The following is a 17,590-nucleotide window of genomic DNA, read 5'->3' as shown; positions in this document are numbered from 1 at the left end:
CTTGGCCACTCAAGAACATTCACTGTCTTCTTGGTAAGCAACTCCAGTGTATATTCGACCTTGTGTTGTAGGTTATTGTCCTGCTGAAATGTGAATTCCTCTCCCAGTGTCTGGTGTAAAGCAGACTGAAGCAGGTTGTCCTCTAGGATTTTGCCTGTGCTTAGCTCAATCTCATTTATTTTTATCCTGAAAAACTCCCCAGTCTTTGCCGATGTCAAGCATGCCCATACCATGATGAAAATAATGATACAGTTAATCAGTGATGAGTTGTGTTGGATTTGCCTCAAGCATAAGGCTTTGCATTTAGGCCCAAAAGTGTATTCCTTTGCCGTGTTTCGGGTGGGTAGTCAGTAAAGCATCTGTAAATTTTCAACTAAATATCTACTAACCCTAACCCTTATTCTAAACATAACCCTAACCGCAACATAACACGAAGCCGCAGTTGCTTATCAACAGATAGTTTGACCTTGATAGCATATTGACAGTATGACCGTTTGTAGAGCATCTACAGATGGGACCATCCAAATAGGCAGTTTAACATGGTCACACTAATCACATTAGACATTTAGTAATGACAAATGCATTTGAAACGTCACGCACAGTAAAACATTTGTATGACTTAATACAATTATTTGATCAATAGGAGTGCGGGAAAAATGACTTGTGTTGATAACCACACCAAAGTAATAAAAAGACACCACTTCAAAAAGTCTATTTCACACGAAAGCCCGCTGAATTTATACCTTTTCTTTCATTTCGATTTCGGCACAAATGGAAAATATGGCACCGACTTTCCCATGGATTGTTTCAGCATTGTCTCAATGAAAAGTTTGGTGTTGGACTAGCCACGTGCAACACGCACACGCACTTTCAAGCCTGCTAGAGTTTGGTAGACGGACAAGCAATATCCCCCGTCGTAGTAGAGACGAAGCCTGAGCTGGAATGGGAAAGTAACTGAAGCTGGCTAGCTTTAGAAAACCCTGAGTAGATCTACTGTAGCTTGCGTCATTGTATACCCCTCTGGTCTTTGTAGTTGAATCTGTACTTGAAATTCAATTCTTGACTGAGGGACCTTGTATGGTGGACAGAGGAAGGGGTAGTCATTAAAAAATAATGTCAACCCCTATTATTTCATTTACATTTAAGTAATTTAGCAGACGCTCTTATCCAGAGCGACTTACAAGTTTCACATGTAACTTGTGATTTGTTAAGCCAAATGTTACTCCTGAACTAATTTAGGCATGCCTAAACAAAGGGGGTGAATACTTATATGCAACAACTTTATTTTAGTCATTTAATTGTTTAAATTCTTTTCACTTTGATGTTATTGAGTATTTTGTGTAAATCCGTGACAGGAAAATGACAATTAAATCTATTTCAATCCCACTTTGTAACCCACCAACGTGAAAAAATCCAAGGCGGTGAATACTTCTGATACCCACTGTATGTTAGCCAGTCCTACATAGACCAGTTGCCATGAATATGTTAACCATTCACCTAATTCAACATTGACCAGTGGTCATGGTTTACCCACAATGCAGTCCTTCTACATAATACTGTATGATTCTGTGGTGATGAGTTGTGAGCGAATACACACAGTTAAATTATCTGCTCTAGCATTTGCTCATTTAAAAAAATACTGTCGGTTTAAATGACCAATGCATCTAAACTGAATTATTAATAAATATGAAAATGAAGAATGTCAATGCTCAAAAACATTACATTAGTATGCACTTATTAGACAAACATAATGAAATTAACTTCTCCCTGGTACATTTTTTTATTAGCCAACTCCTAAATGAAACATCCAATTTCAATGCAACGGAATGAACAAGCAAATACTCTTCACAGTGATAGGACTGTTATGCATCACAATGAGAACGCCACTTCCCCTTGATACACCACAACAAGACAACTTATGCAGAACTTTGTGTGTCTGTGAGAGAGCATCAAAAGAGGAGTCCTCATGAACAAGTGGAGACGAGACATGGCACGGTTTAAAAAACAAGGAAATGGCACAGGGTGCAGCTGTGCAGTCAGGCTGCAGACGCAGCCACCAAAGAGACCAGACTGGCCTTCGCAATAATTACCCCCACTGCTCTATCTTTCAATCAGCTCCCTCTCAAAGGTCTCTCTCCTCTCCTCTGCTCTGCCTTTAGTCTGGGTGAAAGCGAGAGAGAGCCGTGAATGTTGTTGTGATGTGCCGTCATCTCTCCTGTTTAAACATGAGCTTCCTGACACAAAGCCCTGGTTTGATATGCATGTGCTCATCTGCTCGCCCGCCGCAATCAGACGCTGCTCAAATCAGCGCCGTGTCAGCCGGCCGTGATTACCTGCCTCTGGCTGCCGTGGCGCAGGGAGGGGTGGAAGGAGGGAGGGAGAGTGCAGCCATGGTTCCAGATGAAGTCGAGTAGACCAGAGAGCAGGGAGCACAGAGCAGTCATCAGGTTATCAACATGGCAGGGAGCAGGAGGCTGAGTCGGAGACGGGGCAGGCTGCTGGATATGGGTGGGCAGGGGTTGTTTATGGGGTCCCCAGGGTCTTATTACTGTTTTTTATCCTCCATGGCCACCGGCTCTTTGTCGGCCTTGGCTCTCTTCTTGCCCCTCTTCAGCTTGTAGACGTGGAAGGTCTTGTTTTGGAAAACGCGGGTGAAGAGGGCTGTGTAGGCAGGGCCGTCTGTCTTGATGGACTCACAGAAGCGAGGGTGGGAGGCGTGGACCAAGTCTGGGTCGTTGTCCCCAGGGCCATCCATGATCTAATCCAAAAACACATTAGATGCATTCAACATTAGATGCATTCAAATAGTACCCTCGAGTTAGATTTGTACCACAAGGATCCAGGGAATTCAATAATTGACAACAACAAAAATCTGTTTTTGTTATTCTCTCAATAAAGATTTCTGAGTTGAGCCAATCACTAGGTGATGTGGATGTGTGGTTCACATACAGTGAAAGATTACTAACCCCACATTCACCACTCGGGAAGGATGAGACGGTATGCAAAGCAAGCATGCCTCCAGAAACCCAAATAACCAGTGACTCATTTATTCCTAGCATCAAAAGCGGGAGGAGAAAAAATACATCTTTCAACCAGCGGTGATACGCAGATCAGAGGAGGATGAATCTCCAGACCCGATGCTGCCTGTAATTGAGCCCTTTCAAAGCAATCATACTTTGATGTGTCTATGATTGACAGAAGCTGACAGACAACATGTGATTTAGAGAGAGCACATGCAAACACACGCACGCGCACACACCCAAAACAACCCTCCCCATCCCAGTCTCAATAACACCCAGAGAATCTATCCCTCCCTTCTCTCATTCTGAAGCAGTCCAATCAATGTTCCTCCTATCAGCTCTCGGTATTTTAACCAAACAATCTGCCTCCTGTTCAAACAAACGCACATCAAAAACACTCACGCGTGTACATGCACGTGCAGTCATACATTCGTGAAAGAGCTGGCATCACGTGGCAGAATCCCAACCCCTGCCAGAAACGACACCTACGTGTCCGTTGGCCAGGTCCAGCAGGTCTCGGAGCCTGCAGCCCCGGCCATGCCTCCTCTCGTAGCAGACGCTGTCCTCCATCACCACGAAATCGGCCCCCGCCGAGCGCAGGATCCCGTGGACCTCCTCTGGGGATTGCTGCGCGTAGATCTGATACACCTGAAACGACCAGGAGGGGAGAAACACACCCAGGGGACAATACACACACACACACACACACACACACACACACACACACACACACACACACACACACACACACACACACACCTGTAAACATGGAGGGCAACACAGCACAACACAGGGCTCAGATAGACACACACACACAGGCAGGCATGACTTATTGATAGAGAGTTGGTTATGAAAGACCTTGTGATGAGTGTTAAGTGGGCCGTGCTGGTGCTGGGGGCTGAGCCCTCTGTGGCGCTGAGTGGCAGACAGACGCGCAGCAGGGTGGTGTGGAGGGAGCATTCCGCTCACGTCCCCCAGGCAGAGCCAGAGCCCCCGAACCTGAGGAGCGAGCCCCTCCCCTCTCCCTCCCACAGCTGCAGAGCCAGAGCTCCCGAATCTGAGGAGCGAGCCCCTCCCCTCCCCTCTCCCTCGCACCGCCGCACGGCACAGCACCACACGCCGTAGAGCGCCACCCACAGAGAGGCAGAACGCTCTGTACCCAACCATCCAGCAGCCGTGCACCATCTCCTCTCCTGTCTGCCTGCCTCCCCCGCACCTAGCCCCACGCGCTGCACTGTCTAACGAGCTTTAGCGACGGTTCACACCACCACAATTCATCTATGCATCTGACAAATTCTACTTGCCATCCCTGGGTGAGATGAAAACATGGCGTTGTCTGGCTGATAAAGTCGCACGCTTCTGTTAAACTGAGGGGAAAGCCAGACAGGAAATATAAGTGACTGATAGCATGCGCTCATGCTGAGGCTTATGGGACTCCATTTCCCCGCCGCGGTTGACGTCCCCTCCATGCTAATATCACAGCACAGGTATACGGAAATGGTGTCCTCTCCTTGATAGGATCATCACCCGAGTGGCGTCATGCCTTCTGAGTTCCATTACAATTGTGGAGACGATTTGAACACGGCCCTTTTCCTTTCCACGTGGACAGTTTTAATTCCCTGGTTGGACTGAATTTAAAACGGAATTGACCCCCGACCCTGGTCATCACATATTTACAGGTGTACCGTTTTCTCCATCTTACTCTCCTCTCAGGTCAGGTCTTGTGTAGACATACACTTTAAGTATAGAAGCAGGAAAAGGATGAAAGGGTTTTGTTTTACCTGTCTGGTCCTCTCTCTCAGATCTCGGTCTTCATAGTGTGGGTGATTAGTCAGGACTCTCCCTGTGCACAGTTTGATCCCAGCCAGCAGCTGCATGCTGCCAGCAAACACTGCCTTCTTGGGGGTCTTTGAGCTGCAAGACAAGGAAGAAGATATCGGCGTTTATACTGCTGTATGCTACACAGAGGGCCACGACGTGTGCCAGCATTATCCACCACAGAAGATCCCCCGTCGGCATGCTACAGCCGCTTCTCAAACCTGGGTGGAAGATGTTAACATGCTGTAGAGCCGCTGCGTTTGTGTATTTATCAAAATGGGAAATGTGGTTGGTTTATCGTGACTCAGTAGCAGGCTAGTACCATACTGATGTCTGTACTTGGACACTGCAGGTATTCTTTACTCAATGCCATCAAGTTCTTTTACAATAACCTTTGCAGATGTCAAAGACTTTTCTTCCTCACAGCTACAATGACACTTTATTTTATTTATTTATTAAAGAACAAATACTGTACAAGCCAGCCGAAAGTTTTGCGGAGAAACAACTTCAAGGAGAGATTCTAAGGCTAGTGAAAGGACAGCCTTCTAAGGCTGCTCGGAACATAACATTGACCTCGGACAAATAAAGCATGTTTATCTTTCTTTCGCAAAGGAATCTTTCTCAAGGCGTTTCTAGAGAGGTGGTGAGTGAGGACTCACAGGAAGGACGAAGCCCAGTGTGGAATGTTTTACATTAGTACAGCCTAGAGAGCCTGACTAAGTAGAGCCTTGTTGTTACCACAGCCCAACCTCGGCCTTCTCATAATACTGATCTCTGCTCATCGACACAGTGACTGCACATGCCTGAGAGCCCCTCTGACCAGCTACACAACTTGGGGGCATTTTTTAATCTAACACGAGCCACAACACAGAGAACAGAACAATCGTTATGTTTACAATCTGGGCTGTGTACACTCTCCCTCAACCCGGCAAGTCTGATTGCATGGATACACTCGTGTGGAGAGAGAGCGCACGTTTCCACTCACGGCACCAATTTCCAGTAATAATTATATTGGTGGTAATTGTTGGTAACAACTGAGGAATCAGGTAATTTCAGGCAGAAACAAGCAGCACAGTGTGTGCATAGCTGGTTGAGAACCACCTGTCGAGCTGTTGTTCAGGTATTTCACAAATCAAGTAGGCAGACGAGAACAGCACAAAAGAGCATAAGAAAAAGGTTGTTTGCTCAAACACACACACACACAGGTAGAATTGAATTATTTCAGTTTAATTCCCTGAATTAAATTATTTCAGTTTCATTCCCTGAATTAAATTATTTCAGTTTCATTCCCTGGTGGAGGAGCCATTGTATTATCTATATTAGAGAAGGAAATCAAATCACTCTCTAACTCGGTAAGAGATCATAGCAGAGCCTCTTTCACAGCAGCTATTATTTCCTCCATTCCTCATGTTGATTTGCCCTTCAAATCCATGTTAGAGAAAAAGGGGGATAGGTTGAGACCGCTGACTCCCTCTGGGCTGTGGGGGGAGAGATAGGACGCCCCCGCTAGGAACATCAGCAGCCTGCGGGGCTAATCGCCAGCCACCCGGGGCTGTGTGTGATGAGGTGATGGGGCTGACCTCTGACATGCTCTTCCGGGTCACTTCCTCCTCTCCGGGGGAGTGTGCGTTTAATTACTGCATATTCAAGTGGGATTCCTCAGACCTCAGCTGATTTCTATTTCATTTCAGATGTATATTCTGGTAGCAAAATGCCTGTCGCCCCGGTGACATTACAAAAACATATTAATGCTGTTAATAGTGGGTGGAGGAGGACACGGATGGTGACTAAGCGTGAAATTGGTATGCATGAATGTGCCTGTGCGTTACTTCTGCTACATGCAGAGGTGGGACTATGTCATGCAGTAAATTAACAGCATTGTACACCTGTTGATGCACACTTTAAAGTGGGAGAGAGAGAAAGAGAACAGATAGGTGGAAAGTTTCAGTGTCTACCAATCAGAGACTGGAGGAGGAGGATAGCCTAGTAATGTCTACACATCACGAGTCCAAGAGAGGCAGGTACGGGAGGGAGGTGGATGCTAACAGCTCTGAGATGCTAACGGCTGGGATTTGTAGGGAGCTCAGGTACGGCAGAGATGGAGATAGAAACAGAGATGGGCCTGTCACGTCCATCCTAAGATCCTACAGCTCCGCTCATCCTATCTGACTGGTCGATCTGCTCTGCTCCCAGCTAGAAGAGATGGATCACCACAGATATCGGCTGTTACACCAACCAGCCACTATAATGGCCAATTCAACCGCCACAGAGTTCGGAGACTGAGTGGAGGGTGATGATGATTGATTGACTGACTGATCGGTTGAGAGAGGGAAGGTTGGCAAAATTTCATTATAAGCAATTTCACAGTGGGCGAAGTTACAAGCTTTCTATCGATAATATCCTGAGGAGGGGAATAACTGTGGTTCATACGAGGATAGACAGAGTTTTACTTATTGCTACTGACATCCTCTGGAGACTATGTATAATAAGGGGGAAACTTCTAATTTCGACAAATTATAAGGAAGAGAAAAGTCAAGCTGACAGAACAACAATTAGCAAGGAGATGAAAGTAGAGGATATGAGAGTGTGAAAAGACACGAAGAAATCCACAGTTTACAGCGTGAAAACGTCCTCTTTGTTCCAGTAGTGAGCCGAAATTACAGCCGCTCTTACAGCTACAGAAGTTTCCCTGGGAAAACAAAAGCGTCATTTGTCTTCATTATTCAAAAACAAGGCAACATTCTGAAATTACTCAGCTTTCCAGAATCAAAGGATGGCGCGACAATATTAACCACCGAACAAAAGAGGGGAAATTAATGGCATGGCAGCCAATGCTCTAAATGATAAGGGTGTCTGATGACGGTGCCTCACAACGCTGTCCAAGACAGTAATGACAAGGCACCAGCAGAACTTAAAGGGCACCGTCAAGCGTGGAGCCAGCAAAGTCAAGAGAGAGAAATGATCAAGCATATTCACACACAATGGCGAGCTTCCACTGACATCTGAATGTGCATTTAGCAGGAGGAAGCTGGAGGGACTCACAATTACAGACTCAGCTTTAACTGAAAAAGAAACCGTCAGCAAACCAGTTTCATCAAGGAAGTCCAGGCTGCCAGAAGAGCTGCTAGACAAACCGTGATGCCCACGAATGTATTGATGTTTTAGCAGGAGTACATCAGTATTCTGGAGCTGTACGTTCTGTTGCTTCTTTTTCTCTCCTTAATGTCTCTTGATTAAATCTCCTGAACTCTTCAGATTTATTACAATGTAACTATTTAAAAAGCGCCCATGGATACATGGTATGTTCAAGTACATTCCCTGGCAAGATTACCATAACAAACCAATAAGTACTTCGTGTAAATACTGTGAATGAGACAGAAGTATATTTTCCCCGTTTTTTTGTTCACATTCCCTCTGAATTTGTGATAATCTACAAACAAGATCAGCTTTGCTATGCCCAAGTCTCATGAAACACGATCACTGCTCAACTCTTTCATGTTAAATGTAATTAGCGCATGGCAAGAGGCTTAATGCGCTAGCACCAGTGAAGGTAACTCGACACACTAAACCTCCGAGCAAATTGGATTTTCTCTGGAGGCAGAGAGCCTGTGTTATTTCACAGTGTTTTTAAGGTCTGTCCTCCCAAGTCAGTCTCTCTCAGAGCCAAGGAGCCACGCCAAATTCACCTCCATCTCCGATCACATCAGGACTGATTGGCTTGATAAAACCCTTCCACAGGGGCCCGGGGCCACGGGCTGAACCGCTGCCAACAGCTGGGTCCTCTCCAGACCTCCATTACTTATTCATGCGCCACAGCTCACCAAATCTACATTTCACATAAACACATGCAGTCACAGGCAACGATGGTGGAACTTGGATCTGTGGAACAAAGCTAACCTGATTTGCGTTTGTTTGACATCTACGCACGTGTGCATGTATGTCTGCGTATGTGCGCACATTAAAGCAGAAATACATCGGATTTTACCTAATCCAGGTCATCAGCTCAACGGTGTCAGGGTCGTAGAATTCTCTCAGTTCTGATACTTCCGTCATCAGTTTGGGCCAGAACTATGAAGAAAAAGACTCTAAATAACCAAACTCCACAGAAACACATCAGCTCACAATAATCACTTCCATATAAACCAAACACATCCATTCACACATCCCGATGACTGCCAATGTCTCTGTACAGTTGATAGAGAGAGCCAAAGTCCTTCACACACTAGTCACCAGCCGGTTGCTGCTTCCATTTTTAACTCCATTTCAGTTCACAGTTACTGCAATTTCTGTGGGTGAGAAAATATTGTACTGCAAATTGTGATGAAATAGCAAGGCAAATGTCTCACCTTGTAATATAGAAAACACAGAATGACAAGTGGAAGCGTGTACCTGATCAGCCTCAGCTGCAAAACGAGAGAGAAAATTACCAGGGTGAACATTGCAATCTGTTGTGATATTTAGTTTCTCTGTTCTGACATGTTGGTGTTAGTTGGTTGTTACCATATTGCCACCTACTGGATGAGGTTGTAACTGTTCAGTGCAGTATAAGCAAGCTACCATTCCAACGTGTTCCTGCTGCCTCAGTGTAGGACTGGATCATCTCATGGTGGAACGCAGAACCAGCTAACAGGTACTGTGCTCATACTTCTGTTAAAAGAAACCTTAGGGATCGTAGCTGTTGCCTTTACCTTTGTTTTAGTGTTACAGTGGATCATGTTCAGGCAGAGGGACCACAGCTCCTTGCCACACACGCCATAGGCAGCAAAGACACACATATGGCCAGTCCACAGATATTTCATTCTGGAGAGAGAAGAACAGTGTCTTTAAAAGATCAGATCAACCTTATTTAAACTTCTTTTCTGAACTTTGCTAAATGTACTTTGCATTATAAGGATATTATCAGCAGCGTTCTCCTCATATTATGGGGCAGCAAAATAAACATCACAAATTGGAAATGGTGTGTAATCAAAACATTTGACAGATAAGGAAAGAGCGGTTTGGCGAGAGCAAGAGTGGAGGGGAAAAACCCCGAAAGACCTGGGGAGGGCCACTCACACAGAGGACAGATGGGCAGATGAAACAGGAAGAATAAGATGAAGAGAGAGATAAAGAAAGTCGATGTTGGTTATTCAGCATAATTCCAGACCTGTCGGGAGAGATATCATCTTGAACAAGCAGCGGTGCTCACCTCATGGTGCCGAGCGCCAGGAGGCCGAAGAAGACGGTGTGTAACAGATTGTAGGCGACATCTGCCCGCATACAGATCGGCCGCGCCTCGCATCGGCCTTTCGGCGGCCGCCCGACCGCTGAAGAATCACTGAGAATAACATTGATGCATAATACATAAAGGCGAGGGCTGGAGACATTAGGCAGATTATTCAGTTTGTCTTTCGCTCTCCTCCAAAAGGTTAACTGGTGTATCTGAAATGAGCCTGTAATGATTAGCTTTTGCGAGGGTTGAGTGCCTGGGGGTCCAGACTGGGTTCTGATAACTGGAATGAGAACAGGACAAAAGGATAGGACCAGGATTCTCTCTCTCTCTCATCAAACAGGGACGGAACCACACAGTGAGACATGACATGCTCAGATACTCACAGGCTTTAGGGAGAGGACTCTGAGGATTGTTGTGATGCTGCCTGCCACCCACTACCTCAATACATTCTATTAGGTCTCCACACAGCTGGAGAATTACGGAACTAACTGACAGCGGTGGCATATGAGTGGCTAAATCATTATTATATGTGCAAAGACTGTGGTTGAGTAGTAGGTGGGCTCTAAGTACATACTGTACTACGACCCTAGAGACGGGGGTTCAATCCCTGGGTGGTGTTCAACCCTCCTACGGTGTCTCCTCCTCATCTACCTCCCCGTCAGTTGCTAAACTGTCTAAATAAAGCATATACAAACACAAAAAGGAGATCCTCTTTACTAATTATTAAGAAGAATTAATGAATTACTAATTAAAAATAATAATGATGTGTGATAGATGTGTGGGCTACCAACAAGCAACCTCTTGAACTCTACTCTGTCTCAGTGTTTTGCCAGATAAGACAGGCCTCAGCATGACAGATGGTGAAGGAATTTAAAGGAAACAGAATGAAGAAAATAAATGACATCACAACAGAAATGTGGATAAGGGTTGTAATATGCACATGGGATTAAGGCTGATGGCGCTTGGAAGCCAGAGACCCGTTATGTACGGGGCATGACTCAACCATATGTAGGCTGTGTCCGAACGTCATTCTCAGTCCACAGCCACGGGAGGATATCCAACATACCAGAGGTTGGCCAGTGTTACCAGCGCCAGCATCACCAGGAGCACAATCAGGGTGACGAGGTAAGGGTATGCCAGCAGAGTGCCAGCCAAGCGGTCAAACGTGTCCAAGGGAAGCAGCCCAAAGGCTTCCTCACATAGGTACAGACTGGCATCGAAATCTCTGAGAGAGAGAGACAGAGAGAGAGAGAGAGAGAAAAAGACACAGAGAGAAAAAGACACAGAAAGAGAGAGAGAGATGTTGGCAAGCTCTTGTAACACTGGCTTTGAGTATTGACATAGCAGTTGTTTCCCTCCGTTTGCTGTATACTTAATCTGAAATAGTACAGCACATTTCCTCTGTGTGTATAAATTACATTTAATATGCGATCAATGAAAGGGGTTTTATCATCTCAGGATTCTACACTAAGTAAGTGTCAGTTAGTGAATAATTAAAACACGATGAAGGAACTCAGTGTATACTACCTCGTAGGGCCCAAGCCAAATTTGGACTTTATGAATTTAAAGATGTGTTCATCAGAACGGAGCTGCAACGCTTGCTGTACAAACATGAAGATACACAAGGAAAAGAGATGTCTGAGTCAACATGAAACAGCCACACATTTAAAAACAACATTCCTTAGAGGCAAGTTAACATAAAGTACATTACAGACGCATAGTTATTCCCATGTAAATTTCAGTTATATGCCGTATTTTGAAACAGCTGGAAATACAGTACCGGTCAACATTTTGGACACCTTCTCATTCAAGGGTTTTTCTTTATTTGTGCTATTAAGTACATTGTAGAATAATAGTGAAGACATCTAAACTGTAAAATAACACGTATGGAATCATGTAGCGACCAAAAAAGTGTAAAACAAATCAAAATATATTTGAGATTTGAGATTCTTCAAAGTAGCCACCCTTTGCCTTGATGACAGCTTTGCGCACTCTCGGCATTCTCCCAACCAGCTTCATGAGGTAGTCACCTGGAATGCATTTCAATTAACAGGTGTGCCTCGTTAAAAGTTAATTTGTGGAATGTCCTTCTTTGTGTTGTGACATGGTAGGGGTGGTATACAGAAGATAGCCCAATTTGGTAAAAGACCCAGAGTTACCTCTGCTACAGAGGATAAGTTCATTAAAGTTACCAGCCTAGCCTCCCGGGTGGCGCAGTGGGCTAGGGCACTGCATCGCAGCGCTAGCTGTGCCACCAGAGACTCTGGGTTCGAGCCCAGGCTCTGTCGCAGCCGGCCGCGACCGGGAGGTCCGTGGGGCGACGCACAATTGGCCTAGCGTCGTCTGGGTTAGGGAGGGTTTGGCCGGTAGGGATATCCTTGTCTCATCGCGCACCAGCGACTCCTGTGGCGGGCCGGGCGCAGTGCGCGCTAACCAAGGTAGCCAGGTACACGGTGTTTCCTCCGACACATTGGTGCGGCTGGATTCCGGGTTGGAGGCGTGCTGTGTTAAGAAGCAGTGCGGCTTGGTTGGGTTGTGTTTCGGAGGACGCATGGCTTTCGACCTTCGTCTCTCCCGAGCCCGTGTGGGAGTTGTAGCGATGAGACAAGATAGTAATTACTAACAATTGGATACCACGAAATTGGGGAGAAAAGGGGGTTAAAAAAAAGTTACCAGCCTCAAAAAAAAGTTACCAGCCTCAGAAATTGCAGCCCAAATAAATGCTTCAGTGAGTTCAAGTAACAGATACATCTCAACATCAACTGTTCAGTGGAGACTGCGTGAATCAGGCCTTCATGGTCGAATTGCTTTTTGAATTTATGAATCCAGGCTGTTAAAGGGCTAATTGACCAAGAATGAGAGTCATTGAGTGCTGCATCAGATGACCTGGTCTCCATAATCACCCGACCTCAACTCAATTGAGATGGTTTGGCATGAGTTGGACCGCAGAGTGAAGGAAAATCAGCCAACAAGTGCTCAGCATATGTGGGAACTCCTTCAATACGGTTGGAAAACCATTCCAGGTGAAGCTGGTTGAGAGAATGCCAAGAGTGTACACATTATTTACATTTATTTAACAAGGCAAGTCAGTTAAGAACAAATTCATATTTACAATAACGGCCTACCCAGGCCAAACCCGGACAATGCCGGGCCAACTGTGCGCCGCCCTATGGGACTCCCAATAACGGCAGGATGTGATACAGCCTGGATTCAAACCAGGGACTGTAGTGGCACCTCTTGCACTGAGATACAGTACCTTAGACCGCTGCGCCACTCGGCAGCCCAAAGGGTGGCTACTTTGAAGAATATAAATTCTAAAATATATTTGGATTTGTTTAACACTTTTTTGTTACTACATGATCCCATATGTTTATGTCGTAGTTTTGATGTCGTCACTATTATTCTACAATGTGGAAAACAGTAAAAATAAAGAAAAACCCTGGAATGAGTAGGTGTCTCCAAACTTTTGACTGGTACTGTAAATGATTTCACGATGTCCTCCTGACTCCTGTGAGCCTTTCTCCTGGCTTCTCCACAGCTCATAACACACATAGATGACTTGTTATTCATTCCTGGTGACAGGAGGAGGAAGTAGTACAAGTCTCAGGGCTCACCTTGGCTAAATTATGAATGGTGAATGTTAGCGCAAGGACGAGGACCGTGTGAAGGAGCAGCTTTCCCAGCCGCGCTGCGACTCCTCCGGTCTTCAGCCCTCTCTCCATGGAACACAAAGACAAAGAGCTTTCAAAAATACAAACAGTATATCAGTGACCACTGATATTACACTTATCGACTATCAAGACTGTAAAATAAACCAGTCCAATCCCTGGGTTTTTAAGAGGAACATATGGTATGTGTTTGGTCTCACCTGGAAGTGCTTGACAAAGAGAGCGGCCACAATGAAGCTGAGAGCCAGAGATCCTAGGATCATGGAGTTACAGAACTGCAGCAGCCACACGGACAGCAGGCTGCTTACCTGGACTAGGTACAGGCAGGTCACCTGGAGAGAGGAATCGGTAATAACATATGCCATTTAGCAGACGCTTTTATCCAAAGAGACTAACAGTCCTGTGCGCATACATTTTACGTATGGGTGGTCCCAGGAATAGAACTCACTACCCTGGCATTAAGAGCACCCTGCTCTACCAACAGAGCTACAAAGTCCATACCCTGGCTCAACCCTAACCATAGCTCAAAGATTTGGCATGGGCCCTCAGATCCTCAAAAAGTTCTACAGCTGCACCATGAGAGCATCTCGACTGGCTGCATCACCGCTTGGTATGGCAACTGCTTGGAATCAGACCGTACGGTGCCACAGAGGGTAGCGCGTACAGCCCTGTACATCACTGGGGCCGAGCTCCCAGCCATCCAGGACATCTGTACCAGGCGGTGTCAGAGGAAGGCCCTAAGAGTTGTCGAAGTCTCCAGCCACCCAAGTCATAGACTGTTCTCTCTGCTACCGCACGGCAAGCGGTACCGGAGCACCAAGTCTGGGACCAAAAAGCTCGTGAACAGCTGCTACCCCCAAGCCATGAGACTGCTGAACAGTTCATCAAATGGCCACCCTGACTATTTCCATTGTCACCATTTTTTGGGGGCACTGAATCTCTTGCACTGGCTCTATGCACACTCAATGGACTCTACTCACACGTTACACTCACACTCCAACACACGTACACACACTGCTGTTACTCAGTTTTTTATCTATCCTGATTGCCTAGTCACTTTTACCCCAATCCACATGTACATATTACCTCAATTACCTCGTACCCCTGCACATTGACTCGGTACCAGAACTCCTTGTACATACTATGTTTTTTAAAACTTTTTAACTCTGCATTGTTGGGAAAGGGCTCACAAGTAAGCATTTCACAGAAAAGTCTACACCTGTTTTATTTGGCATGTAAAATTGTATTTGAACCAAAACCATGAACCTAGCTTCATGTGCACATCCCGGCTCAACTCTAACCCTCAATTGTGATTGCTTTAGCTGCCATCCACAGGGAACGTGGTCTCTCATCATGCAAAGGTCCTTAATCTGTGACGGATTGAATCTCGGCCCAGGAACAAAATAACACATATATATACACATATATATATGTCTGAATGCTGTGATGGTGATGTGCATGATGAGAGAGGAATGATGTCACAGACCTGTTCTGTGGAGATGAGGTCCAGACAATCCAGGGTGAAGATGATGAGAGCCTGAACCAGCAGGATGAACTGATTAAACTGCCAGGTGAGGCAGAAACACAACGTGGCCAGGAACATCAGCCACAACACCACCTTCTGCTCACAGGAAAGGAGTGGACGGACAACACAGATCCCATTATAACCAGCCACTAGACCTCAAAACAACTTATAAGATACTTAGTTTGATAGTGATTCATTGTCTATTTCCACAGATTTTCTCTTCATTCTCCTATTCTGGTCTAATTGTATGTATGTGTGTGTGTGTGTGTGTGTATGTGTGGAGAACAGAGGAGATGGTGTCCTCTGCTAGGTGAGTGTCTACCTGCTGGATGGGTTTGAGGTGAGGCCTCAGGTAGCAAGTGATGGCAGCTATCTGGAGAGCGAAGAAGGGCAGGGACCAGTTCTCCCTGAGAGAGATGGTGAACTCCACGCGCGTTGTGTCCACTCTGGAACACAATCACAGACCCACACCATTTAATTGTCCATTCAGATCTTAGGTCGAAGTGGGCATTTTAAGATTGGCCTTGTGACAGCTTGCTTGCTTGGACATCAAGTTTGTCCAGTAGCTATAATTGTATAACCTGTGATCGAGTCTGTTTCTGCTCTCTTGCCAACTCCTTATGGACTTGAGTCATGTTTAGCTTGAGAATGACAACGGAGCAGGCAAAAGCACCAACAGATCTGGGACCAGGCTAATACGTCTAGCCTTTCAATGAACCATTAGTTGGGTGTGAATGGTGAAATGTATACCTGTTGAGGATGTACCAGACTCCAGTGAGAGCCCCTGCTAGCCAGGAACCACTGAGCAGCCAGCTGGTGATGAATAGGGCTATGACATACACCGCTTGGAGGGAAAACACGGTGTAGATATAGAAATAAACTGGCTCCAGATAGGCCTGAAACAAACACACAAACCATGAAATAATGACCAATCATCTCATCAATCATCTCCATTATTATTTGAAATGCCTTGTTAGTAGACGTGGGCTCTCTGTATTACCTGTATGGGTAGAATCCTATAGAGAACACCTAGGAACACCTCCTGATAGATGTTCATGCGTCGCAGGAGGTTGATGGTTCTCTTGGATTCAGTGGCATTATCATTGATGAGCTCTGAAAGACCTGATCACATACAGACAGAAATGAGGTTCTTTCTTAAAGTAACTGTCCCATGTTTCCAGATTTCTATGAATGATGACCTATAATTACTTACAATAGAAGTGAAATAGTTCTCCTTCCAAAAAAAAATGGTACTTAAGTATGTTAAAAGGCAGCTTTTCTGTGTTGGAATGGTATAGGTGTACACTAACAACATAACAAAGTGGTGAGGAGGAGGAGTCTACCGTGTCCGGAAGTGACTTCACCATTCATTTCTGGATTCAGCTTCAATCAAACATAATTTGAAGCTTTGTTTCACTATTGACAGTGACAGCTGATTTCGGGATTGTATATCGATTCGCTCTCCTTAAATATTTGTCATCTGATGTATTCGTTTCAGTCTCTGAATTGTTCAAACTTTTGGCCGCCAGCTCCTGATATCAGGGCATAAAAACTACAATCTGTGCCCTGCAACAGTATATCCTGTCCCGGGCTCGTTTTCCCTGGCTAAACTAGCTGAAGAACGCTACTAGTTTTTGTCCTCATTGCCAAATACTGCACCCTCAACTTCAAAACGTACAGTCACGTAACTAAGAAATTCGCTGTAAAGAAATTTGAAACTGATTTATTGTTTTGTTGAATAGTCATGACTGGTTTGAGCTACCTGTTGTGGTGTAAAACAATGGCGGCGAAGGATATCATTGCTACTTAGCACGGATCCAAGTTAAATTTTGGCGTAGGGTTAGCTGGACGTTTCTGACTGGTCTTGCAACCGTGACAACGGGCAGCCTCTCCCCGCTTGGCTCGATGGGATATGTAGTGATTTTGCCAACACAGCCATATATGTATACAGTCTTGTACCCTTAACCTTTTCTAAAATGACTATCGTATTTGTTGATTAAATTTGACTTTCTTAGTATAATAAGTAATCCAGGAATGTCACAAGATAATTGACACAAGAAAATAGAGAAAAATCGCAACTCTACAGAGTGCCAATGGCTACAATGAATGGCTAAATGACTTGGGACACGAACGGCCAGCGGAGCTCCTCCTCACTACTCTATGGTGTGGGTATAAATCGGTCATTCAAAATATGAATGTAAGTAGACTACTGATTGGCCAGCTCATCCTCCTCAGGAGGATGTCATCATCCTTTACGAGGAAATAGCAAGCATTTCTTGGGACGGTCTAACTTTTTAAAAGTGAGATTTTCACTGGACAGTAACTTTAAACTTTCTGTGACTGGTCC

At 45.3% G+C, this 17,590-nt stretch overlaps 1 protein-coding gene across 9 annotated transcripts in view; it reads right to left on the bottom strand.

Annotated features, from left to right (window-relative positions):
* Positions 1 to 710: 710 nt before the first annotated feature.
* Positions 711 to 17,590, bottom strand: part of LOC139562916 (protein C-mannosyl-transferase DPY19L3-like) — a 37,899-nt gene continuing 21,019 nt past the window's right edge. For 6 of the 9 annotated variants that reach the window (XM_071381080.1, XM_071381079.1, XM_071381082.1 and 3 more), the window contains 15 exons: positions 16,244 to 16,365; positions 15,994 to 16,139; positions 15,566 to 15,689; positions 15,205 to 15,339; positions 13,919 to 14,050; positions 13,665 to 13,766; positions 11,578 to 11,651; positions 11,117 to 11,275; positions 10,027 to 10,155; positions 9,527 to 9,638; positions 9,185 to 9,241; positions 8,824 to 8,906; positions 4,802 to 4,934; positions 3,510 to 3,668; positions 711 to 2,758 (listed from right to left, as the gene is read on the bottom strand). In XM_071381080.1, the coding sequence (XP_071237181.1) occupies positions 2,546 to 2,758; positions 3,510 to 3,668; positions 4,802 to 4,934; positions 8,824 to 8,906; positions 9,185 to 9,241; positions 9,527 to 9,638; positions 10,027 to 10,155; positions 11,117 to 11,275; positions 11,578 to 11,651; positions 13,665 to 13,766; positions 13,919 to 14,050; positions 15,205 to 15,339; positions 15,566 to 15,689; positions 15,994 to 16,139; positions 16,244 to 16,365 (1,880 nt within the window). In that variant the 3' untranslated portion in view covers positions 711 to 2,545. Of the gene's footprint in view, positions 2,759 to 3,422; positions 3,669 to 4,801; positions 4,935 to 8,823; positions 8,907 to 9,184; positions 9,242 to 9,526; positions 9,639 to 10,026; positions 10,156 to 11,116; positions 11,276 to 11,577; positions 11,652 to 13,664; positions 13,767 to 13,918; positions 14,051 to 15,204; positions 15,340 to 15,565; positions 15,690 to 15,993; positions 16,140 to 16,243; positions 16,366 to 17,590 lie in introns of all 9 variants that reach the window. The other 3 variants (XM_071381086.1, XM_071381087.1, XM_071381083.1) reach the window with 3 other exon arrangements.

Source organism: Salvelinus alpinus, chromosome 33 (assembly GCF_045679555.1).
Source record: "Salvelinus alpinus chromosome 33, SLU_Salpinus.1, whole genome shotgun sequence".
Taxonomy (NCBI): domain Eukaryota; kingdom Metazoa; phylum Chordata; class Actinopteri; order Salmoniformes; family Salmonidae; genus Salvelinus; species Salvelinus alpinus.
The sequence above is the reverse complement of the archived record's forward strand: the minus strand, read 5'-3'. Positions and strand labels throughout refer to the sequence as shown.